The 27,387-nt window shown below is 35.8% G+C and overlaps 1 protein-coding gene across 5 annotated transcripts in view; it reads right to left on the bottom strand.

Annotated features, from left to right (window-relative positions):
* The window catches only part of LOC18426890 (methionine aminopeptidase 1A), a 34,017-nt gene extending 14,794 nt beyond the window's left edge, over nucleotides 1-19,223 (bottom strand). For all 5 annotated transcript variants that reach the window (XR_016051636.1, XR_016051635.1, XR_016051634.1 and 2 more), the window contains exons 1-8: nucleotides 19,073-19,223; nucleotides 16,589-16,691; nucleotides 16,364-16,414; nucleotides 15,079-15,264; nucleotides 14,038-14,113; nucleotides 13,345-13,392; nucleotides 13,197-13,241; nucleotides 12,006-12,105 (exon numbers count right to left, since the gene is read on the bottom strand). Coding sequence is in view for 2 of the 5 variants with exons in the window: in XM_088861266.1 (XP_088717392.1) it covers nucleotides 12,006-12,105; nucleotides 13,197-13,241; nucleotides 13,345-13,392; nucleotides 14,038-14,113; nucleotides 15,079-15,264; nucleotides 16,364-16,414; nucleotides 16,589-16,662 (580 nt within the window). In the remaining 3 variants the exon portion in view is untranslated. The remainder of the gene's footprint in view (nucleotides 1-12,005; nucleotides 12,106-13,196; nucleotides 13,242-13,344; nucleotides 13,393-14,037; nucleotides 14,114-15,078; nucleotides 15,265-16,363; nucleotides 16,415-16,588; nucleotides 16,692-19,072) is intronic.
* Between the last annotated feature and the right edge of the window lie 8,164 nt (nucleotides 19,224-27,387).

Raw genomic sequence — 27,387 nt, 5'->3', positions numbered from 1 at the left:
CTGTGAGGTTTAAGGTTCAGAGGTGACTGTGAGGTTTAAGGTTCAAGGTAACAGAGGTTTCAGATAGCATAGGTCTGAGGTCGGAGGTTACAGGTAGCAGAGGTCTGAGGTTACAGGCAGAGGTCTGAGGTTACAGGTAGCAGAGGTCTGAGGTTACAGGCAGAGGTCTGAGGTTACAGGTAGCAGAGGTTATTGAAGGCTTCAGAGGGTTTTGAAGGCTTCAGGGATTATCACAGGCTTAGAGGAGGCTTAGGCTCTGAGGATAGGAGAGGAGGTGAGAGGTTAGGCCCTGCCTTCGAAGAGGAGAGGCTGCCTTCTTATATAAGGCTCGAAGGGAATCAATGGAACAGCTGGCACCGCCTAGTGGATGAGTAAGGACAAGAGAGAAAAGGTGTCGGCAGAATACATCCAAGGAGAGAGGAGAACAGCTGGCAATTAGTGGATGAGAAAAGACAAAAGAGAAAGAGAGTGTTGGCAAGATGCGACAGAGAGGAGAGAGAAAGGTGTCGGTAGAAGGCGACAAGGGAGAGAGAGAGGTGCTAGTGGACAAGCATAGGAGGATACCCTTTGTACAAAAGGACAAAAACAAAAAAGCAAAAAGTATCTATGCACAGTGGCTCTTTTGGCCCTATTACAATTTGAGTATATTGTTTGCTGTCGGTGGTGGGGCCCTTGTTTGTCTCATATGTTGTCTTGCTATTGTCGTTTATCAGTCCTGGATGGTGACGTCATGGATGATGCATTTATGGTCTCTGACTGAATTCTTCTGGATCATCCTCTTCCAGATCTGTTTCTTCTGGATCTGTTTCTTCTGGATCCTTCTGACTGAGTTGAAGATACCTATTGGTGTGTAATGGAGAAGACTGCACTGTTTCTTCGGAAGATGTAGGTTTTCTTCCTGCTTCAGCAAAGATTTCCTTCATTTGTTTCTCCAGTTCTTCTTTGGAGGCATGTGGGTTGGTTTGAAGCATATTTCGAAGATAGGTTGGAAAGTCAAAAGAAGTGTTTGGAATATTTGGGTTTTTCTGGTATATAGGTGCTTTAGGTGGTATTCTTTTTGGAGTGGCTTTGGTGAGATCCATTTGAAAGATATCCCACCATTTCACAGAGATGGTTTTTCCCAAACGAGGGATGTATGTATAATCGTTGGAAGTATTGGGTGAGATGGTATAATCCCATTTCATAATCCAAGGGATTTGATACAGGGCCATAAAGTAAAGGTGAGTGTCAACTGAATTATTGATATTATTGTATTGTATAAATTGCTCTTGCAACTCCTTAAAAGCAGGAGGTAAAATCATAGCAGTTGATCTCCACACAAAATACCAGTTTTGAAACCAAGTGGGGAACCTTTCAAAAATTGGTAGCCGAAACTGTAAATACCAGCTATGAGTATTATTAGGGTTTTGATAATAGAAAAATTTGTGCCAAGCTTCTATGTACTCAGCATATTTGAAATACTTATAAGAAAATTCAGGATTTTGTAATTTCTTTCCTTGTGCGGGATTAGAACCCCACTCAGTATAAGGAAGAAGCTTTTTTATTTGTACTTTTGAATAAGCTATGATTCGGGTATTCTGTTGAAAGTAGTGGACAACAGAGATGGACCCTGTTTCCATTAGAATGGCTTCGTAATACTCTCGGGTCTTAACCCCATTAATAGAATTAAGATGATTTAGTAGGTATAATGGTGCAAGCTTGCTTGGATCCATGTGAACCTGATGTTCATCAATGGTAATGTCCATTAAAAAGGCTCTTTCGATATATTCTGATCTTGGAATGTTGGTAGGAAGAGTGGATTTGGACTGGGCTGGTGAAAATGTAGGAGTTGAAGTTCGTGCTTCTGAGTATGTAATTTGATGAACTGGTGATTGAGATGGTGAACGAATATTCAGGGGTGAAGATTCCCCTTCATATGGGACTAAAGAATGCATGGGTTGTTTTCCCCGGCGAGTATTGCCTCGGGAGCCCATATTTAAGGATGAAAGATCCTTATCAGATAGGTTATCTTGGAATAATTGAAGTGCAAGTGAAAGTGGTGATTCGTCGTTGGTGTCAGTGTGGCCCCCCCTGCAAAAATTCACGAGTCAGAAAATCGGGTAAAGAATTAGACCCGAAATTCGGGTCTTCTAATGAAGGGGAAAACAACCCATGCATTCTTTAGTCCCATATGAAGGGGAACCTTCACCCCTGAATATTCGTTCACCATCTCAATCACCAGTTCATCAAATTACATACCCAGAAGCACGAACTTCAACTCCTACATTTTCACCAGCCCAGTCCAAATCCACTCTTCCTACCAACATTCCAAGATCAGAATATATCGAAAGAGCCTTTTTAATGGACATTACCATTGATGAACATCAGGTTCACATGGATCCAAGCAAGCTTGCACCATTATACCTACTAAATCATCTTAATCCTATTAATGGGGTTAAGACCCGAGAGTATTACGAAGCCATTCTAATGGAAACAGGGTCCATCTCTGTTGTCCACTACTTTCAACAGAATACCCGAATCATAGCTTATTCAAAAGTACAAATAAAAAAGCTTCTTCCTTGTACTGAGTGGGGTTCTAATCCCGCACAAGGAAAGAAATTACAAAATCCTGAATTTTCTTATAAGTATTTCAAATATGCTGAGTACATAGAAGCTTGGCACAAATTTTTCTATTATCAAAACCCTAATAATACTCATAGCTGGTATTTACAGTTCCGGCTACCAATTTTTGAAAGGTTCCCCACTTGGTTTCAAAACTGGTATTTTGTGTGGGAATCAACTGCTATGATTTTACCTCCTGCTTTTAAGGAGTTGCAAGAGCAATTTATACAATACAATAATATCAATAATTCAGTTGACACTCACCTTTACTTTATGGCCCTGTATCAAATCCCTTGGATTATGAAATGGGATTATACCATCTCACCCAATACTTCCAACGATTATACATACATCCCTCGTTTGGGAAAAACCATCTCTGTGAAATGGTGGGATATCTTTCAAATGGATCTCACCAAAGCCACTCCAAAAAGAATTCCACCTAAAGCACCTATATACCAGGAAAACCCAAATACTCCAAACACTTCTTTTGACTTTCCAACCTATCTTCGAAATATGCTTCAAACCAACCCACATGCCTCCAAAGAAGAACTGGAGAAACAAATGAAGGAAATCTTTGCTGAAGCAGGAAGAAAACCTACATCTTCCGAAGAAACAGTGCAGTCTTCTCCATTACACACCAATAGGTATCTTCAACTCAATCAGAAGGATCCAGAAGAAACAGATCCAGAAGAAACAGATCCGGAAGAGGATGATCCAGAAGAATTCAGTCAGAGACCATAAATGCATCATCCATGACGTCACCATCCAGGACTGATAAACGACAATAGCAAGACAACATATGAGACAAACAAGGGCCCCACCACCGACAGCAAACGATATACTCAAATTGTAATAGGGCCAAAAGAGCCACTGTGCATAGATACTTTTTGCTTTTTTGTTTTTGTCCTTTTGTACAAAGGGTATCCTCCTATGCTTGTCCACTAGCACCTCTCTCTCTCCCTTGTCGCCTTCTACCGACACCTTTCTCTCTCCTCTCTGTCGCATCTTGCCGACACTCTCTTTCTCTTTTGTCTTTTCTCATCCACTAATTGCCAGCTGTTCTCCTCTCTCCTTGGATGTATTCTGCCGACACCTTTTCTCTCTTGTCCTTACTCATCCACTAGGCGGTGCCAGCTGTTCCACTGATTCCCTTCGAGCCTTATATAAGAAGGCAGCCTCTCCTCTTCGAAGGCAGGGCCTAACCTCTCACCTCCTCTCCTATCCTCAGAGCCTAAGCCTCCTCTAAGCCTGTGATAATCCCTGAAGCCTTCAAAACCCTCTGAAGCCTTCAATAACCTCTGCTACCTGTAACCTCAGACCTCTGCCTGTAACCTCAGACCTCTGCTACCTGTAACCTCAGACCTCTGCCTGTAACCTCAGACCTCTGCTACCTGTAACCTCCGACCTCAGACCTATGCTATCTGAAACCTCTGTTACCTTGAACCTTAAACCTCACAGTCACCTCTGAACCTTAAACCTCACAATCACCCCTGAACCAAACCTCTGCCATCATATACCTGTGAAAACCTCTGCAACAGTTCATATTGTTCCTAGCCGGAGCTATCTTCGCCCTCATAGCTTAACCAGGTTCTCTCTTACCTCACTCTATACTAATGTGTGATTGTAATCTCACAAATTTACCTTCGTACTGCCCTCATCACTGGAAATTGTTTTCCAGTTACTGTTTGTGTGCTCAGTAAGTCTCTTACTTTAATTCCAACTTACTCTGCTCTGTTTTATCCCTCTCTGTTTTATTTCCCTATTTTATTTCCTGTTTTCATGTAATATCCTTCTCTGTAATATTTCCCTGCTTTCATCTTGTAAACAGGTGTGATTATTAATAAGATGCTAGTGTGATTTCCTGTAAAAATATATGTCTGCCTGTTATGCAGTTTAAAATTTTATTCAATATTAAGATAGGTAACACTAGTTACGCTCAGTGGATTGTACTTGATATCTCAATAGTTCCATTCATAGGAATCATATTATTCTGTTTAAATTATTATAGAATTTTACAATCCTTAATAACTTACAACAGCTTGCTGTTTACATATCTGTTATAATTATCCGCTTATAATTTTTCAAAAATAAGACTTGAAAACCTGAAACATAAAATCCAATAAATAAAAAGCCGTCCAAAACGACGCAAATGACAGTGCTGTAGATCCTGGCGCAAAGTGGTATCAGAGTCATACAGTGATACACTGTCAAACAAATTACAACAGTAGAACTATTCCACAGTGGAACTGTGCAAACAGTTACAACTGAAGAATTTGTAAAACTGTTCTTTTCACTCCATAGGTTAAGATAAAGTTCCATTTTACTATAAGAAACCAAGTGAGATTGACCACCAAGAAAGTTGGTCCGAGAGTTAAGACAAGAGACAAGTGAACGCCGATGCGAAAAGTACCGCCAAGGCCAGGAGAGCCGCTTAGGGAAAAAAGCTAAGGCCACTGAATGTCCAGATTGTCATTATCCGCAACCTACGGATGGCAAATATCATAAAGAATCTTACTGGTAAAACTGCATCTTCATCTTCAAAACTTAGAGTTAAGAATAAAGAACAAATTATTATAATTTCCAGTGATGAGGGCAGTACGAAGGTAAATTTGTGAGATTACAATCACACATTAGTATAGAGTGAGGTAAGAGAGAACCTGGTTAAGCTATGAGGGCGAAGATAGCTCCGGCTAGGAACAATATGAACTGTTGCAGAGGTTTTCACAGGTATATGATGGCAGAGGTTTGGTTCAGGGGTGACTGTGAGGTTTAAGGTTCAAGGTAACAGAGGTTTCAGATAGCATAGGTCTGAGGTCGGAGGTTACAGGTAGCAGAGGTCTGAGGTTACCGGCAGAGGTCTGAGGTTACAGGTAGCAGAGGTCTGAGGTTACAGGCAGAGGTCTGAGGTTACAGGTAGCAGAGGTTATTGAAGGCTTCAGAGGGTTTTGAAGGCTTCAGGGATTATCACAGGCTTAGAGGAGGCTTAGGCTCTGAGGATAGCTCTTTTTTCCTCAGGATCCGTTATTTTGTCTATAATGTCTAGAATAAAATTATCTTCCTGAGTGAGTGTGTGAACATTATGTTGGGGTAATGGACAACTACAGTCTTCTGATGATTTTGTAGTGGTTTCAGTATAAGAACTATCTGATCCTATAAGATCAAGATCATTACTATCTATTTCTTCCGTATAAGATCCACTAGAAGTAGAGGAGGAAGAATAATAGGATATTATATTTTTTAATTTTGATTTGGTTGTATCATCTAGATTCAATGAGTCTATTTTCTTTTTTAATTTACATTGGTGTTTATAATGTCCTATTTTACCACACTTATAGCATACTGGGAGTTTTTTCCTTTTCTTTGTATTTGGGGAAAATTTATTAATTAATTTTCTCTTGGTCTTTTTATAATATTCTTTGTCCTTATTCTTCTTTTTGGCTTTAATATATTTTTCTTTTTTGTATTTTTTCTTCTTCTTTTTTACGTAATCAGGCATATTTTTTCTATCTAAGTAATAGCCAAATTGCTCACAGAAATCTCCAAGTTCTTTTTTCTTGGTGAGCTTTTGTTTATCTATTTGTCTTTTTAATTTCATATCGGTGCATAGGGCTAAACCTTCTGCACATATTTCTGCGGAGAGTTCTCCGAGTGTATATGATGAATATACTATTATTCCATTATGTTTTTTGCGAAGTCTTTCCTTGACTTTTTCTGCAAATAGATATGGAAGACCAGCTATAAATTTTTCCTTCCAATGGTCTAGCTGACAGTCTTCTCGTATTAATAGCCTTGAAAAGAATACATCTTTATACCATTTATAATGAGAAAGAGTAGGACAGCGTAAATTAGATAGCAAGTCTTCTGATCTTGCTGCTAGTAATGAGGCACTGCCTACAAAATGTAAAGTAATTGTGTATATCAAGGTATTGACAGCGTCACTTTCTGTATATATAACTTCTTGATTTTGTTCATTTCTTCCAGTCCATTGTCTAGTATTGTTTAAAATCCTTTGTTTGGTATCGTCATCCACATAAAAATCCCACCATCCCCTTAACCATCCGGTAAATCCATTTACTATTGCTTTGGCAACTTCTTGATCATGGTTGCCTGCCATTTTATTTGCAGAGGCATAGATAGTCATATGTCTCATGACATCTAATATTTTTAATTCGGATAGTCCATCAATTTGCCAGTTGACTATTGACCTTCCTGAATAGGATACAGCCTGTTGTATTGAATCTTCTTCCATTTGAATGTCAACAGGAGTAGGTCTCTTATGATAAGGTAAGGCTGTTATGGGTTTCCAATATTTTCCATAAGCTATTTTGTTGATGGTGTCCATTAGAGGTGTAGTATCCATGAATGCTTTTTCCTGATTTTGGATTGTATCCTCTATTATGGGTTCTTCCTCTGTGAGCATCATTGTTTCATGCTCAGGTATGACAGCTTTTCCTTTGTCAGACGACTCAGGTATTTGAGAAGTGATGGTTGGTGGAGGAATATTGATTAGAGCTGAAGGTACTCCTTTCAGATCTAGTTGGGATAGTTTGGAGATTAATTGATCCATAAGGGATTTATTATTTTCTCCAATGTGGAATTTATTCTTATTTAACTCAGGAGGTGGTTTGAATAATACTGATTTAGGAATAGGAGATATAGTAGGTGTTTCTTTGGATACTATTCTCTCTATCCTCTCAGTTTGCTTTCCAAGAGATTGTAAATATAGGTTTGTATAATTATTTTGTTCTACAATATGAGGTATATATTCTTGTTTTTTATTTATTTCTTTCGGTATGGCCTTGTATGGTGTGGCCACTATATCATAGAAAGATGAGGAATGTACAGGCTCATTCTTTTTTGGAATGCCTGCTTTAAGTATAATACTTTTCTCAGGTGGATGTGTACTAGCTGTTGTAGTACCATCAGTACTTATATATGTCTTCTCTTCTATTGTTTGAATTTTTTCGAAAGAGGGAATAGTAATATTTCTTTCTAAACATAGATCTCTTAGCCAGTGAAAAAATCCTATATTTAATCTTTCTTTGTGTAAGAACTTATTATATTTTTTATGTAGTAATTCCAATAGTCTAGGTGGTTGAAATCTTTTCAAATACCAATATCGGATATTTTTATTTTCTTCTGATAAATAATCTTTTTTAATAAAAGCTTTATTTATTTTTCTTTGTTTCCTTTCTAGCTTTGCTGCTAGATAGGCTGCTATATATGCTAGGGTGAACCCACTAGTTGATGGAATAGTATAAGCCCAATGGCCCAGATTGAATCCGGGCCGATCTGACGGCCATGACTGTATATCGGTAATATAATTTTAATATTTTTTATATAAATCCAAATAGCATGAAATTTGGAGCATAAACTCTTTTCATCAAGGTGCACCTAATAAAAATATTAAAAAATAATTCCCATAAAGTAAATTGACCAAAATGCCCCATAACTTTTCAGGGGTATTTTGGTCAATTTAATTTATGTGAATTATTTTTTTAATATTTTTATTAGATTCTAATATACTTCAAGAATAGACACTCCAAATTTTAAGCAATTTGGATATGTAGAAAAAAATTAAAATTCAATTACGAAATACGATTGTGATCATTGGATCGGTCCAGATTCAATCTAGGCCGTTGGGCTTACATGTTTCATGAGCCCATGGGCTGACAAAAGCTTTTTCCTATATTCCTATATATGTGTGTGTGTGCGTGTGTATGCATTTGGAGAACACATACATGCATATGCGTGTGTGTGTGGGGTGCCTTCAAACTAATGCGCTTACAGCACATCCAGGCGGCCAGCCCCCCTTGCCACCTATGCGGCACCTCGTGCTTTGTTTACCACCAATATGCATGTTCCGAAGTAGCCTATTCTAGAAGCATACAGGATCAGCCACAAGGGAGAGCGACCTCGTCATATCATTATTAAGTTAAGAGATACGCGTGCAAAAGAAAAGATTTGGGACAATCGATGCAATCTCAAAGGAGAAAAATTCTGGATTAATAAAGATCTTTCATGTAAGGAACTTGCAAAACAAAATAGAACAGAAAAAAGTTAAACAAGCAAGAGAAGAACGTAAGGTTGCATACTTGAATGCCAAATATATTGCAGTTAAGATAAAAATAAATAGGGCTTTCAGTCCTTGCACTGTGGATTTTTTAATATTGATGGCTCTGTAACATATAAAGTTCTCAGCATATATAGTATTTCTTTTTTCAGTAAACTTGACATTTTTGGTATTGTTGAAATATGGTGAGACCCCCCATTTAACGGTTCCTGGTTCTACTTCTTTTCCTAACAAAAGACAAGAAAAGTGAGGGAGACCTTCTGGAGGTTTGGCTATTCTTATTCATAATCATTTAAGAAAGCAAGTTCAAATTGAAGAGGCGGATGAAAAAACTCAGTATGTTTGGCTTAAAATTAAACAGCACACTACAGTGATGTATTTAGCTTGTTATACAATAAAGGCCTTTCACCAGACTGTCCATTTCAATATTCAGGTAGAGATGCAACTATTTTTGCTCAAGCAGGGAAAATCCTCATATGATGAGATTTCAATGCCAGAATTGGGTCAGAGCAAATTCAGACCATTCAATGGGACTCTCAGCGGCACCTGGATTAAATAATATGATTTTGATGTTCTTGAAAATTATTGCTGAGTGTTTTTCTACCATAATCCCAATTTTTATATTTTCTTTTTTTTTTTTACATTTTTTTAAATCTCTCCTTCTATAAATCAGTTTTTTGTAAATCCATTTTCCCTATACTCTTTAAAGCTTATTTGTATTTTTCAAGGTTGCTTTTGGTTTTATTTTACTTTTTGTATATTCATGTAATTTTTTCATTTTTTTATTTTTTTTTCACTTTTTAAAGGTCTTATTTGTATTTTTTAAGGTTGCTTTTGGTTTTATTTTACTTTTTCTATATTCATGTAATTTTTTCATATTTTTATTTTTTTTTCATTTTTTAAAGGGTCCTTTTGCCCTGTAATGGACTCAAGCGAGTCCACTCAGAGCCTTGGACTTGCCCGAGTTACTTGGCTCGGCTACGGGCCGAGTACCTTGGCCGAGACGAGTTTCTAAACTTTGGTGTCTAGACCTTTCAACACCAATGGTTCTCAAGGCTTCAAATAATGCTAAGGGGCCCCGAGGCGGCCTACCCAAAGCCCAACACCCTGTAGTTTTTTCACTTTGGGGGTTTTCATATATTGAGGGTTTTTTCTTCTTTGTTTTTACTTTGGGGGTTAAAAATAAACCCCATTACGTTTTTATACAACTTTAGGGTCAAAATGACCCCTTTTGCCCGTTTGGGTGTTTAAAAAGACAAAAAAAGCCTTACGGCCCTGGGCGCCCGCCTAGGTACATCCGCTCGTATAGGGCCGCTTGGGTCTAGGCCTGCGGATTTTTGGTCCAGGCCGCCTAGGCGCCAAGCGGGCCGTTTTTTAAACCATTGATGGTTCTAAAGCTGCCACCCATCCAAGTCTCCATCTTCTTCATCTCAATCCAGAAGTCGCTACTTTTGGCCAAACCATCGTTCCTCTTCCACTGCTGTGTGGACCTACCTGCTCCCCAACTCTCCTCTCTTTCCTAGAGAACCTTTCCCCATCGAACCAACAAATCATCCACCGGCCCCATCGTTTGTGAATACATTAATTTCCCTAGCTTTCCAGCTTTCGAGATGACCTTTCTGAATCCATCAGTCCCCTCTTAGGCCAAACCATCCTTCCTCTTCCACTGCTATGTGGACCTGCCCTGCTCCGTAACTCTCCTCTGTTTCCTAGAAACCCTTCCCCCATCGAACCGACAAATTCGTCCACCAGTCCCATCCCCTGCGCAATACATTAATGCCCTAGCTTCCCAGCTCCAAGACCACCTTTCTCAACTCTAAACCATGGCCTCCACCCTATTCATATTCTCAAAAACCATGTCCCCAGCCTCCCATCTCAACCCTCTATTTTCAACCATCATCACAAATATGCTAAGCATTTTCCCGCCCACAAACATCTGGATGCACTTGCTCCTATGCCACAAGAGATGAGCCTTAACTAATTCCATAAATCAGGAGGAATCCTCCTTCCTTTCATCCCATCTCTCAACTTTTTCTTTAACCCCTTCACTCTACTACCTTGGAATTCACAGGAAGCTGCCCCAGAGGCTCCACCCATCCAGTTCTTTAACCTGATGTCACAACTCCCAATGTCCACACATCACACGTGCTCGTGGCTGCACCAGCATCGACACCAGTTCCTGAAGACCCTGGTGTGGTAGAGCAGGGAGAGAATGCAGACAATGGTTTCCACTCCGAGATCCAGTCCCCGGTGCAGCCTGACATCCAAGAGCTAGGAAGGATCGAAAGGGGAGAATCTGACATGGATGAGTTGCTGCGAAGCATGGGGTTTGTGTACAATGACAGGATCTCCGACCTTGCAACCATCCTCAGAGAAAATGCAGGTGCCCCAAAGGATAGCTCAGGTCACATTCAACATATCCCAAGGGAGGTAAACACTGTAGCTGATAGCCTGTCCAAGGAAGGAGCAACTAGCTGCATGTGCGCCACCAGCTCAAGGCCCAAATTAAAGACTACCTAGGTTCCTCATTCTATCTAGTTCTCTCTCTATCTGTTTCTTGCTCTCTCCTCTAGTCCTATTTCTGTTCTCTCTTCTTTCTTTCCTCTAATCTTTGTTCTGTCTTTTGTAACAGCGTACTTTTCATGGGCTGAGCTCTTTTCGGTTTCTTTTCATTACTGGTGTACCCCATTTTGTAAAAGAGCACCTGTCCGTGTGGGTTGTCAACAGGGTCTTTGGTACTATAATAGATAAAACTAATACATAGTTAACCATTTTCCCAGGAAAAAAAAGACCGTCTTTTTATGGATAATCCAAATACCCAGTTCAATGTTTGCTCCCATTTCTTTCTCTATAGTAGATTTCTTTTTAAAATCAGAAATTTTTTAATGTAATATAAAAGAATAATTTAAGGAGAAATGGATATGATTTTTTGGCAACTTTATAATGAGATTTAGATAACAACTCAAAAAGATTTATCGAAATATTTAAACATTTTAGCCTCGGTGTAGTTTGACAAATTTAAAAATCCATTTATTTTGATGTTTTTTAATGTGCTAGCTGAAATATGATTAAAACATATGGTTAAGATGTGAAATAGTTCAAATCTTAATTGTAGTTTGATAAATTTCCGTGTGTGTGTATGGTGTGTGCGTGCGTGCATGCGTGTGTGTGTGTAGATGGGAATGAAAAGATATCCAACTTTATTTGAATTCCTTTAAGAGCATGCTGGATCTCCTGAGAGCATAAGCGAATAGAATTTCTATATGCACTCAAAACAATCCACTTTAAAAAAATGAAATAACCAAGAAAAATTTTCATATAAGATACTCACCAGCAGCAATGGTAGCCTCATGGACCACTTTATCAATTTCATCAGTAGTTACTCCTGGTTGAATTGCTCGTGCGGCAGCATCCAAAACTTCCCTTGCAATCTGTATAGAATATTAACAAAACAATGAACTCTTGATAAAAAAAATAAAATAAATTAGAAGAGCAACACCTAACTATAAGATATCCTATAGAAATAAGGAGATGCCATAATATTTAAATCCAATACTGTATTTGTGCAATTTTCATCATAAAATAAACTATCCAGAAAAACAAGATATGGTCTTGAAAACACACTTTACAGCTCCCTAGATAACTTAAGAGCATTTAAATCCGATACAAGATAAGAGCATTTAAATCCGATACAAGATAAAACTTCATTGTGAATGTTACATTAAAATGTTATGCAAAATGAACTAAGACTTTCTTAGTTGGCTTGTCTAATCTCAAGAAGAGAACAAGTGATTCCAGATTGGGTTGACTGTTAACTAACTGGGCCAGTCTCGTGTAGAAGCTCCTGGAATTCGTCTTCGACTTGGAGCAGTCTAGTGCGATTTGACTTCTAGTAAAATTGATTGAAGTCTTTACATGGGCAATTTAAATCCAAATCTAAGTTCTAGTCACTGAGATCAACTGTCAAAAATCAGAGAAATGACCTGCATAAAAATGAGTGCCTAAAGGCCATAATTCGATGACCTGTATGACAATGACTCCCGAATGACCATAATGAACTAGTTGTTGCAAAAACTTTGTGGAGCCGATGGCCTCCATGCCAACCATTTAAGACAAAAACTGAAGACATGGAAATTATGCAGGGACTGAAAGCCATATGGAATAACCAATGCAGGAATGTTCTTTTTACGAATCTCTGATCTTTTAAATGCCTTTATTATAAGAACAAAAATAGTTTTTGTGCCTGCCTGCAAGAATTATTGACATCATTTGGAGTTTTTGCAACTCATAGGCATCTTTGGGAGGTTGTACATGGGTTTGGAGCCAAATAGGAGTCTTCCTGCATTGTCGCATTCCTTGAATATTTTATTACTTAATATAGAATGATCATACTAGTTTTCTTACTCATTTTGGACATACATATAGGTATAATATTTGGAAAAGAATAATGATAAAACCATAAACAAAAACAAGAATACTTATACAGATGACTGATAAATATATGAAGATTAAGAGTAGTTACCCGGCACGTTTCTCTCATTTTCTCAATCTTCTCAGATGTTTTTATCTTCGAACCATAACATGCCAACAGGAGATGAGAAGTTAGCTTGCACAAGCATCAACATCCAAGATATCATAAATTTCTAAAAACATATCATATGCAAACTCACCTCTACCACATGCTGCAAATCACTACTTGGCTCAACCTTGGGAATTCCCTATTAACAACCAAACATAAAATAAATAAATAAAAAGGGGAATAAGGAAGCAGCTATTTGTTCAAAACAAAAGAAAAAGTTAGGGATCAAGAAGAGGGCGAAGCAAGAACCAAGAGGTAATTGTGTCACTACCAGAACTTTGTTTTCTTTTCTTTATTAAACAAAAGTATGTCACTACCAGAATCTCAAACACTTTCAAATAAATTTTGGTTGGAAATCACCTGCATTCTAAATCAAAATGTGCAACAGTACAATAGTCATGATTGTCGTTTGCATCTCTCTCCCTTCCTCCCTTATCCCTACCTCTGTCTGTTTGTGTTTGCACATTGGTGTGTGAGTGCATGTAAGCGCATAAGTATTAACATATACAAATACAGAGAACATGCAACAAACCACTATGCATGGGCTGACAATAGCCACAGGCCCATGACCATTCATAGATGCAGATGAGCAGACACAAAGGTATGGGTGCTACATGCATGCTATATACCCATAGTCAGATAGAAAACTGTACACTATAGAAAATCCATGATCACTATCAATGTGCTTTTTTCTTCCAATTTTCCTCAGCCACAACCTAGTGTCCTCCTCCTAAACAATCATTAAAGTAGATAAAGTATAGAGAAATAAATTTTTGTTACTTACATCAATGGCCCAATCAGGGTAGTTGATTCCTTCAGGCACAAAGCGGTGACTTGAAATAGGAAATGGTCTTAGTGTCCTAAGAATATGACAATTCAAAAGAAATACATAATAGAAGTTTTAGTTCAACATTTCCAAATATTTACATTAGATCTGAGCACGGCAAGGATTCAAAACAATTACAATGCAATAGAATCAGATTTCTAAGAAAATCATATGAACATCATATCCACAGGACATCACATTATCTTGTACAATGGTCACCATAAAAATTATTCACAACAAATAACTTGTGATTGATGAACAACACAGCCCCCATCTCAAATAGAAAAAATGGATAGCTCTTACCAACCATTGCAGACAACACCAAGTAAAGAAGAGGATTAGTATTCTTAAGCCACTCGTAGTATTGACCACCATAAGGATCACCTTGCACATGAGTACGAGAAATTGTGCTCAAGGAGCAAAATTTTTTACTAAAATAGAGAACAGATCTAACAAACATCATACATAAGGGATTCATCTGTGATGTTCAATCAATTGGATGTAAATGGTGCAGTTGTAGAAGGCATGAGAAAAGGATGATGTGAGATGAGAGAGCCACGCCTTAAGAAACTGACGCATATGCTAAGGCAAGCACATAAACACACACACCAAACAGAACAAAACCAAGCCCTAATACCTATTGTTGCCATAGTTTCCCTAAATTATAGGTACAAAGTCATCCAGATTATCAGCGAGCAATATAGAGTTGCATCACTAAATCTTCTTCCTACATAAGATTTAAGATGAACCAAATCAACATAACTCTAACTTCAACGAGCATTTACTACATGATAATTCGGCATCTAAAAGAAAACTTTCTTTTATATTGTACATTGTACAGATTATAAATAGGCAGAGGAAATACATAATAGAAAATCTTCAATATCACGATTTGCACTGATCTTCCAGTCCATTTTGAAAGGTAAAATACAGAAACACATATGCCATCTATAGAAGACTAACATAGACAATTGCACATATAAATCATTCCATACACACCCTGTCCAATCAAAATGTGGAAGTTTAGCGGTTCGAGCTTGGCCTTTCTTTAAGCAATACAACCAACCCCTTTTAAGGGCTGCAGAAGTTTGATCATCTGATGCATCAGCTCTAAGTGGTTGGGACTCTATACGCAAGTGGACTGACTTGTGCGAGCTCCATGCTGCCTTGAAACAATCCTGAGAACTGGCATGCAGGAACATTCAAATATGCAGAAATAAGTACATGACTAGCTCAGCCTGGCTTCCCAGGGAAATTAACTAAGACCAAATTAAGTAAATGACGAAAAGGAAAGGGTGACTACAGATATTGAAACAATTAACCAGCAATATACTACAGTTTCCAAGTTCCAGTTCCAGAGAAAATTTGGAATGAGATAATATTCATTGAGAGGGGGACAATTGACAGAAAAAGGAGATTCATCTAATGTTATTGCATGGGCCAACAGAAGATCTCCAAACCTTGGCAATTGGCAAATATTTTTCACTAGATTCATGAGAACAGCACAATTTTCAAACTAGATATTTTAAATGCGTGGAGGGAGTCTAATAAACTTGCAGACTTACTGACACGGGAGGGGATCCTTGTTCCTCACTACTGGTCTCCCCATTTCCATTGGAAGAAGTAGCGATTCAAACCCAGTTTTCTAGATTTCATTGATTTGAATATTTTCACTCAAATTTGTCATAATCACAGAATGAAACTTGCTTAACGACTAAAAAACCAGATTGAAATCAGTGGAAGAAAGTTTGCAGGTGCCAACTAAGATCTAGAAAGCCGAATATCAACACCTATATATTTTGAGACAAAATAACAAGGCCCCAATCTAGGAAAAAGCAAGGAGCACTGAACAACATGATATCCAAAGAATGATTAGCGTAAGTTCCAATAAGGTATGAGTGTATCTGGCAATGTTGATTGAAAGATAAAACCATTGAAAAAAAAGACGATGACGGAAATGCTAGTGGCTACATCTTGAGATTCAAAATGGGCGTTAAAGTGAGACAAGAATGGATATAGAAGATAATGACTTTTATTATGATAATACAATATATAAAGCAAGTTTTATGGGGAGGGGAAAAAACAAAGTTACAGAGAGGGAAGTAGCTCCCGATGCACCATTAATACGACTCCAAATTGCATGTGTCCTCTTTCATCACTCACATGCAGGTTTTCATGTGTAACATATTCTAGTTGATGACATTCATTTCAGCTAACTATTACATTTTTCATACTACTGTATTTTCAGGAATAACAAAATGAAGCTTCAGAAACTCATACAAACCAGAATGCAGCATCTCCCCGAGGTAGCTTCAATTCCACACATTTAGGACATCTGCATGCAGATAGACAAGATGAATAATATACTCATGGTTTTTATAGAAAAGAATATTATGCATGAACAAATAAGATCAATCAGATCTACATGTTAGGAAATGTTCATTATGGTTAAAGATTTTGAACATAATGACTTAAGTACATAAAATATATCGCTTATATAAGTACGTACTGAAGATGAGCTGGTTTGCCACAACGAGCACAAGACAAACTTGATTCTTTTGTGATGTTTGAACCTTCATCCATTTGATCGAATCAACAGAAAAGCTGACAAACTAAAGAAGAAAAAAACTTAAGCTCAAGTAACATGCATATAAACATGTTTTGGTTGGAGAAAAACCTAGAATAACACCTCCACAGCATAAGTACGTGAAAAAAAAATTATTATGGAGCTCCACAGACACATGGCATGTAATCTGAAACAAATTCCAGTACATAGATGCGCATAAATATTATGGTCCACAAGATAATTAGCTGAAATTTGAATATGAGTACTGCAGTGGATTTACCATGAACCAATGGACATGGAACTGCAGCCTATATGATAGACACTCCAATGATAGTCAAATATATCTTGATAGTCAAATATATCTTTAACAGAAAAAATGAATGTCATAGCAACCACAATTAACAAGATAAGCTCCATATCACCATACATGAAAGACAAACATTTTCTCTTCCATATCACCATACACGAACAAGTACATTTTTTTTTTCGAAATTTCAATAAAAACTAAAAAGAACAGACAGAAGTAGGTAATAAGGGGAGAACTCTAAAGCTCCTGATGCTGCCTCATACACTCAATTGTGTTCTGTCTTCATAAAATCCTATGAATCTCTTACTCAATTGACAATATACCAACAAACTGTCAATTCTGGGCATTCCTGTGAGTTTCCAGCATCATGACATGAAAACATATATAAATGTGTTTGCAAAATTCAACCTTTGTCCTCAACTTCTTCACCACCCCCCTACAGTATGTGATCAATATCTGTCACTTCTTTGCTTGTTGAGAAATCACTAATCCATTAGTCATGCACCCACCTCTTGCATTTTCCTTTAATATTTCAAAAATAAATCATAAGAATAATAGGTCACACGTTCCCTTCATTTGATATTGATGATGCACTTGATCATTAAAGAATATTTGTGAGTGCAAATGTATGTGTATTTTGTCAGTTTAAATATGGGCAACAAGAAAACGAATACTTTCACTATTCAGCAACTATATAAGTGGATTCAATCAGTTTTCAGTTCAAAATACATGAAGTAACATTTTCACCATTAAACAACCATCATCATCATCCGAGTCTTATCCCAATTATTTGGAATTGGCTACACGAATCTTGTTCCGCTATTCCACCATATATCTTCTCACTACTTCCATACATGTTCTTTTGAGCCTTTCTCTTGCCCTTTTAGAGCCTTCCACTTGAACTGAATCACCCCTCCTAATCGCTGCTATTCTAGGTTGACGCTACACATGGCTAAACCACCTAAGTTAACTTTCTCTCATCTTATTGCTTATTGGAGCAACCTCTAAGTTCCATTGCATGTATTCATTCCGAATTCTATCATTTATTGTCTTGTCACTCATCCATCACAACATCCTCATCTCAGCCACTCTATCTATAAACATGTTGTTTCTTGAGCGGCCAAATTCCCTCTCATAAAGCATAGATAGTCTTAAAACCGTCCAGTAAAACTCCCCCTTCAGTTTCTTGACTGCCCAAAATTCCTCTCCTTCACTATTTCCCATATTATTGCAGCTATAGAAAAGCAAAGATACATGGGCTCAACGATAACTCCTGATGCAGGCCTTCCTTCAACGAAAACTAACTTGTCTCCCCACTAGTTGTCCTCATACTAGTTACCGCTCCCTCGTATGTATCTCTCACTATGTAAATATATCCCCTAGAAACTGATTTCTTTTACAACACCGACCAAATTAACTCTCTAGGTACTCTATCACATGATTTTTGTAGATCAATAAAGGCTATATGGAGGTCTTTTCTCTTCTTCCTAAACTTCTCAATCAATTGCCTAAGTAGGAAAATAACCTCAAGACCTCCTTGCCACAATGCGAACTGATTTTTTGATAGACACATTTCATGTTGTAGTCTCAATCATTCTCTCCCAAAGTTTTCATAGTGTGGCTCACAAGTTTGATTCCATGATAGTTCATACAATTCTATATGTCTGATTTGTGTTCATGTAAATAAATACCACATTTTTCGTTATTCATCTAATATTTTCTTTCTTCTTAAATCTTGTTGAACAACTTAGTCAAATAAGGGAAATGACATGATAGAGATTCTTGCAGCAACAAACTGGAGCCTCAAGATTAGCTACTAGCTCTTTTCTTTTTTTCTTTTTTTTTTCCCTCTGAGGGAGAGAGATATACAAATAACTCACAAACACTAAGAATTCATTCACAAAACGTCAAAGAGAAAAATCCTTGATTCAGAGAAATAGAAATGATCTTTTTATATACAGAGATGGAGATCAAAAGAGGAGATGAATGAGCTTCACTGCCATAACATAAGCAGGGACATCATGTTGAAAGTTAAGAAGTTAACGAATTTAACAAGACGAATACACAGTAAAGCAAAAATATGGAGAAACTGAAAAGGAGATTCTCTGAAATTTACTTACATGCCTAGGTCCTAGGGTTCAGCCAAAAAGACCGTACAATCGCCTGGTAGAAAAAGGTTTGGAAATTGTCTGATACTTATAGGGTTACCAGAGGGTGTTGGCCGCTTCTTTGACCATGTGCAAGACACAGAAACGGAGAAGACAGGTACACACTTTCGGGGAAGTATACGACGAGACCATTTACGTTTGGTACTAATCTTGACCATTCGACAGGTCACAACTAATCTTGACCGGTGGATGTGGAATTGAGTGGTAACATTTATTTTATTGAACAAACTGAAAGTTTAATTTTTATTTTTTTTTATATTTTATTTATCACGTGGTTATAAATTATTGTGACCTTTTTATACTAAATGTAAATGATCTTATTGGATACATCCCCATATTTTAAGCTTCGGAGCCTAATATAAGTGCTCTAACAACGTGACATAGAAGAGAGAAGAAAACATAGGTGGGAAGAGAAAACATTCACGTTTCAAATTTAAATGAATATAGATCATAGTTAGCAAGTTGGGGATTATCAATAAATCGGCTCACCATGAAATCGAAAACTAATTATTTTTATTTAAAAAAGTCAGATAAAAAAATCGGATAAAAAATATGAATTGGTAAAAATACTTAATGTAAAGAGATCATGAATCTATTGGACTATGCTCAAAAAATCGGAGTCAAAAAATTGGATATATTTAAAATATTCGAAATTTTAAATACATATAGCAATGATTTCATGAAACGGTTGCATCATAATATAAAGCAACAACCTTCAAAAACCATGTTTTGGCTATTCGTTTGATCCAAAATTTGAAATATACACTCTTTTCATTCTAATGAACAATCACAAAAAAAAAAAAAAAAAATTGAAAACACAGCCTAGAAAGTATTTATTTAGCCAATTAACATAGGCCATTCATTTTGGTGAGATACTTAGATCTAGGCCTTAGAAGGATTTTTCATTTCCAATCTTTTGGATGACTCTATTATCATTAGATGAACAATATTAAAAAAGAAAAAAATGATTTGAGTTTATAATAGCTAAGATCTTGAACTTCACTAAATAAATGGTCTAGATTTGTTTTTGGAAGAGACTCATTTTAACCAAATTTAATTTATTTTTTTTTGGGATTGATAATTGAGATGAAGAGAGTGTGTGTGTCAAAGTTTAGGTCATACAAATAACACAAACATGGTTTTCTAGAAGTATATATATATATATATATATATATATATCATTCAGTGTATTATAAGATACCTTCAATTTCATTTTAAGTCAAAATCATGTGTATTTTAATGGGCATTTTTAAATTAAAATATTATATCGGTAAAATGCCAAATAATTAATTTTTTGTCTATATTTTGTCTTTTTTTCTTTATTGGGATAGGCGACTTATAAAGGGTAAGTTTTGGGCAGATTTTGTAGGGTACTTAAAAGGGAGAAGTTTTGAGATGGATGAGTGGTCGGACAAGAAATGATAGAATTCGAAATGAATATTTTTTTAAAAAAATGAGGTGTGGAATAAAAGGCGATGAGATGAGATAGAGCAGACTTAGGTGGGTTGGCCATGTGTAAACGAGTTAGTTCAAGATGAAGGATTAAAAAGTGCAACAGATAGGTCTAAAAAGATATAAGGTATTATGGTCTCACTGAGGGTATGACCCTTAATATAGCAAAATAGTGGATCAGTATTCGTGTAGCCAACTCCAATTAGTTAAAAAAAAGCTTTCACGACGTGATGATATAGGGTACCTATTTTACAATATTAAATTGTTGATAACTATAGCATGTAGGTTGTTACAATAAGGGACCTTATTTATAGAGAGAAAGAAAGGCAAGGGACCTTAAAGAAAGAAAGGGAGTATGTGGGGAGTGAGATAGAGAAGGAAAATCGAAGAGATAGATATATTTAAAGAGAAAATCAAGGAGACGGATGATTGACCATTTGTTTCGTTGAACATGTAGCGCTTCCTTATAATTTTAGATGAACATGACACATTCCTTTATTTTATATGTGTTATGGAATAGAGTAAATTATTCCAAAAGAATATAGATTGTTGGCATTGATGAACATATGGTTGTTTTTTTTTTTTTTCATTTATTTGTTAACATCATCAGAGGAAGGGGAAGGGGAAGGGGAAGCGTGGTGGGCTCATAACCCACAAGTCTCAGGATCGAAACCTGACTCTGACAAAAAGCTCATAACCCACAAGTCCTAGGATCGAAACCTGACTCTGATAAAAAGCCCATAACTCACAACTTAGGATCGAAAACTGACTCTGATAAAACGCTCATAAAAAACCCATAACCCACAAGTCCTAGGATAAAAAACTGGCTAAAAACCCATAAGCCCATAACCCACAAGTCCTAAGATCGAAAACTGACTAAAAACCCATAATCCAAGGATCGAAAACCCATAGCCCACAAGTCTTAGGATCGAAAACTGACTAAAAACCCATAACCCACAAGTCTTAGGATCGAAAACCCATAACCCACAAGTTCTAGGATCGAAAAAAATCAATAAAAGCCCATAAACCATAACCCACAAGTCCTAGGATCGAGTCCTGGGATCGAAACCTCACTCAGCCCACTAGTCCTAGGATCGAAACCTGACTCTGATAAAAATCCCATAACCCACAACCTGACTCTGATAAAAAGCCCATAACCCACAACCTGACTCTGATAAAAAACCTTAAAAAACCCATAACCTACAAGTCCTAAGATCGAAAACTGACCCTTATAAAAAGCCCACAACCCGACTCTGATAAAAAAACCTTAAAAAACCCATAACCCACAAGTCCAACAACCTGACTATGATAAAAAACCTTAAAAAACACATAACCCACAAGTCCACCAACCTGACTCTGACCATCAACCTGACTCTGATAAAAAACCTTAAAAAACCCATAACCCACAAGTCCTAGGATCGAAAGCTGACTCTGATAAAAAGCCCATAACCCACAACCCATAACCCACAAGTCCTAAAAAGCCCATAGCCTAGGATTGAAACTTGACTCTGATAAAAAGCCCATAAAAAACCCATAACCCACAGGTCGAAACCTGACTATGATAAAAAGCCCATAATCAACCTGACTATGATAAAAAGCCCATAACCGATAAAAGCCCATAACTCACAAGTCCATCCTAGGATCGAAACTTGACTATGATAAAGTCCTAAAATGATAAAAAGCCCATAACCCACAAGTCAAGATAAAAACCCCATAACCCACAAGTCCATCCTAAGATCGAAACTTGACTATGATAAAGTCCTACATGATAAAAAGCCCATAATCCACAAGTCAAGTCATAGGATCAAAACCTGACTATGATAAATTCTTAAGATCAAAACAAGTCTTAAGTAACCACTATGATAACCCACAAGTTCTAGGATCAAAAGCTGACTATGATAAAGATCGAAACCTGACTATGATAAAGTCCTAGGATCGAAACAAGTCCTAGGTAACCATTATGATAACCAACAAGTCCTAGGATCGAAACAAGTCCTAGGTAACCACTATGATAAAAGGCATATAATCCACAAGTCCTAGGATCGAAACCTGACTATGATAAAAAGCCCATAACCTACAAGTCCTATGATCGAAACTTGACTATGATAAACAACTCACCAGTCCTAGGATCGAAACCTGACTATGATAAAAAGCCCACCAGTCTTAGGATCCAAATTTGACTATGATAAAAAACCCACAACCCACAAGTCCTATGATTGAAACCTGACTATAATAAAAAGCGCACCCACAAGTCCTAGGATCGAAACAAGTTCTAGGATCGAAACCTGATTATGATGAAAAGCCCATAACCCACAAGTTAGGATCGAAACAAGTCCTAGGATCGAAACCTGACTATGATGAAAAACCCATAACCCACAAGTTAGAATCGAAACAAGTTCTAGGATCGAAACTTGACTATGATAAAAAGCCCATAACCCACAAGTCCTAGGATCAAAACAAGTCCTAGGATCGAAACCCATAACCGACAAGTCATAGGATCGAAACAAGTCATAGGATAGAAACCTGATTATGATAAAAAACTCATCCCACAAGTCCTAGGATCGAAACAAGGTCCTAGGATCGAAACAAGTCCTATGATCGAAACCTGACTATGATAAAAAATCCATAACCCACTAGTCTTAGGATCGAACCCTAACTATGATCCTAGGATCAAAACCTGACTATGATAAAAAACCCATAACCCACAAATCCTAGGATCGAAACCTGATTATGATCATAGGATCGAAACCTGACTATGATAAAAGCCCCATAACCCACAAGTCCTTGGATCGAAACGATAAAAAGCCCATAAGATCGAGCCCATAACTCTAACTCACAAGTCCTAGGATCGAAACCTGGATATGATAAAAAGCCCATAGGATCAATCCCATAACCCTAACCCACAAGTCCTAGGATTGAAACCTGAGTATGATTAAAAGCCCTGACTATGATAAAAAGCCCAAAATCTGCAAGTCTAAGATCGAAATGACTAAGATAAAAAGCCTATAAGATCGAGCCCATAACCCTAACCCACAAGTCCTAGGATCGAAACCTGACGATGATAAAAAACTCATAACCCAAAAGTCCTAGGATTAAAACCTGATTATGATAAAAAGCCCATAGGATCGAGCCCATAATCCTAACCTACAAGTCCTAGGATCAAAACCTGACTATGATTAAAAGCACATAACCCACAAGTCCTAGGATCGAAACTGGACTCTGATAAAAAGCCCATAACCCAACTATGATTAAAAGCCCATAACCCAAAAGTTTTAGTATCAAAACCTAGCTCTGATAAAAAACTCATAACTCACATGTCTTAGGATCAAAACTTGACTATGATAAAAAGCCCATAGCCCACAAGTCTTAGGATCGAAACCTGACTATGATAAAAAGCTCATAACCCACAAGTTTGAAACCTGACTATGATAAAAAGCCCATAACCCACAAGTTTGAAACCTGACTATGATAAAAAGCCCATAGGATCGAGCCCATAACCCACAAGTCCTAGGATCAAAACCTGACTTTTTAGAAGTCCTAAGATTAAAACCTGACTATGATAAAAAACCCATAACCCACAAGTCCTAGGATCGAATCCTGATTATGATAAAAAGGCTATAAGATCGAAACCTGACTATGATAAAAAACCCATAACCCACAAGTCCTAAGATCGAAACCTGACTATAATAAAAAGCTCATAGCCCACAAGTCTAGGATCGAAACCTGACTATGATAAAAAATCCATAACCCACAAGTCCTAAGATCGAAACCTGACTATGATAAAAAGCCCATAACCCATAAAACCTAGGATCGAAACCTAACTATGATAAAAAGCCCATAACCCACAAATCCTAATATTGAAACCTGACTCTCATAAAAAAAGGTTTTTTTTTTTTAAAAAAATAATGTGATTTTTTTTGTGATTTTTTTTTCAAAAATAATTTACTTTGTGATTTTTAATATTAAATGTGATTTTTTTTTATTTTTTTTTAAAAATAATTTACTTTATGATTTTTAATAGTAAATGTGATTTTTTTTTATTTTTTTCAAAAATAATTTACTTTGTGATTTTTAATATTGATTTTTATTTTTATTTTTCAAAAATAATTTGCTTTGTGATTGTTAATTGTAAATTAAAAAATAATGTGATCTTTTGCGATTTTGTTTTCAAAAATAATTTACTTTGTGATTTTTAATAGTAAATGTGATTTTTTTTTTTTGTGAATTTTTTTTCAAAAATAATTTACCTTGTGATTTTTAATATTGATTTTTATTTTTATTTTTCAAAAATAATTTACTTTGTGATTGTTAATAGTAAATTTAAAACTAATGCAATTTTTTTGTGATTTTTTTTCAAAAATAATTTACTTTTATTATTTTTAATAGTAAATATGATTTTTTTGTAATTTTTTTTTTTTAAAATAATTTACTTTGTGATTTTTAATAGTAATTTTTAATATTTTTATGACTTGTGCTGACGCCTCATGGTGACTTGTGCTGACATAGGTCTTATGAGCAAATTTAAGAAACGTTTTCCTAAAATTTCTAATTGTATCTCGAAAGGAATAAAATAATTTTATTTATTTTTGATAATATATTAAACTTATGGGCAAGTAGCTTTGACTTTCAATATATTTGGATTATGAAGCCTAAATGGAGATAAGAATTCAAGAATTCTAGATTTTTAATATTGATTTTTTTTTGTTATTTGTAATATTTTTATGACTTGTGATGATGCGGACCTCATGGTGACTTATGCTGATGCAGGCCTTATGTTGACTTGAACTGACACAGGTGTGGGTCATTGCCTACTTTCAAAAATAATTTACTTACCCAAAATATATTTTTCTTTACCCAAAAAAAAAAAAAAGTGTAGATAGAGAAGAATACCCATGCAAAGAGCAAATTTAAGGACAGCTTTCCTAAAATTTCTAGTTGTATCTCTCAGGGAATAAAATAAATTTTTTATTGAAAATATATTAAACTTATGGGCAAGTAGCATTTTGCCTTTCAATATATGTGAATTGTGAAGCATAAATGGAGATAAGAATTCAAAAATTCTAAAGAAAATGTATTCCACCACCCATATATGTAGAGTAGATTTACATAGGGTTTAACTATTGCCTTTAACATCCTCCGTTGATATTTTTTACTTATTTCATTAATGTATTATTTTATAGTATTTGAATATAGTTTGCTATAAATTTTTCTATTAATTTTTTATTTTTATTTTTTGTATTCATTTTTATTGTTCTCTATGTTCATATTTTTGTAATTATGTTATTTTTGTGTAATTACTCTCGCTAATGAAGCTCAATTAACATATGCATCTTTTGAGGTAAGTTGCCATATTTTTAATTAAATTTTCAAAGGTACTACTTCATGTGTACGGTAGAAGAAGACTTAGAGAGAGAGATTGTACAAGAAAAACCTTGCCGCTTGAAGGTATATTGGTATTGTATATGAATTTTATAATCACCTACTCTATACATTTTTTGGTTCACAATCTTATCGTGAGAATTGTTTTCTTTGGAATACCTTATATGACATCTCATAATTACTAATAAATTTCATATTCCAAAATTTTTATATATTTTTTAAAAACTTTGAACTGATGAAAATTTTATATTTTTTATTTGATGCTTGATGTTGTTATCACATGTAAAAATCTTCTAAACTAATATAATTTTGAAACAAAAATGTATAAGTACTAATGTTTTATCAATAACTAGGGTAGGGAATTGATGCAGGGAGATGAAGAGAATAAATAATTAAAACAATATTAATAATAAAGGGTGAGAGAATATACATTCTCTCAGGGTCTGCAAAAGAGTCCACCCCAAAAGATCGCTTTAGAAGATCAACTATTTATTGAATTCTTATCTTTGCTTTTTATATTGATAGACTTTTTCCCTTTAAATACAATTAGAAGAAAATAAATAAATAAATAAAACAACCCACACAAATAAACTTTTTTTTATCTCTTTCTATCTAATTCTTATATAAATCTCAATCCTCATGTATCTTTCTAAATCTCATGTTATCTTCTCTTTATAAAAGATAAAATCTACTTATTTTAAAAGATAAACTGTTTCCTAAACCAAAATATAGGTATCCCTTGGTTGTCAACTCACGCCTTGCTAAAACTCATGCACAAAAATCCTCCCACCGAATTTTTTCTAATGCAATTCTTATTCTTAAGAAAACAAAAAAATAACACCAAAATTTTGAATTTTCCAAATCTCTTTCTGCATCATTCTCCCCGGGTTGGGAGAAGCTCGATCTCGACCTTATCGTACTCAAATATTTTAGAAGCATTTTTAAAAGTTGGTAGTAGCGTCACACCATTCTGCTTGATGCTTTTTTTTTTTTAATAATCCAACTGAGAAAATACTTAGAGTACAATTTATAAAGGAATTTTGAACTATCGAACTTTAGAAAACCACACTGAATCTTAAATTTTCCTTCAATCTTAGAGGGTTGTATTTCACGTACGACAATTTATAGGTGCAGTTTACTACACTATGCTCTGATGAAATATAACTCCCTTATTCCTTGGATTAGATGTTGTTCATAATTAGCGAAACTATGTTTAAAATATGATTTTTACAAATAATTTAATTTTTAAAACACATTTTAAAAGGTGCGTTTTTTTAATAAATTAAACAAAGATTTGATTTTCAAACAAAATAAAATATTAACATATTTTAGCATTTAGAGAACAAAAAAAATAACCCAAATTTATTATTCTTTGTTATCTTTATCTTGGCATTGAGATAAGTCCCTTGAACACCAACATGGAATTTATTTTGGTT

This window comes from Amborella trichopoda, chromosome 3 (assembly GCF_054954075.1).
Source record: "Amborella trichopoda isolate Santa Cruz 75 chromosome 3, AtrichopodaSantaCruz75HAP2 v2.0, whole genome shotgun sequence".
Lineage (NCBI taxonomy): Eukaryota > Viridiplantae > Streptophyta > Magnoliopsida > Amborellales > Amborellaceae > Amborella > Amborella trichopoda.
This window is presented reverse-complemented; position numbering and strand designations above follow the sequence as displayed.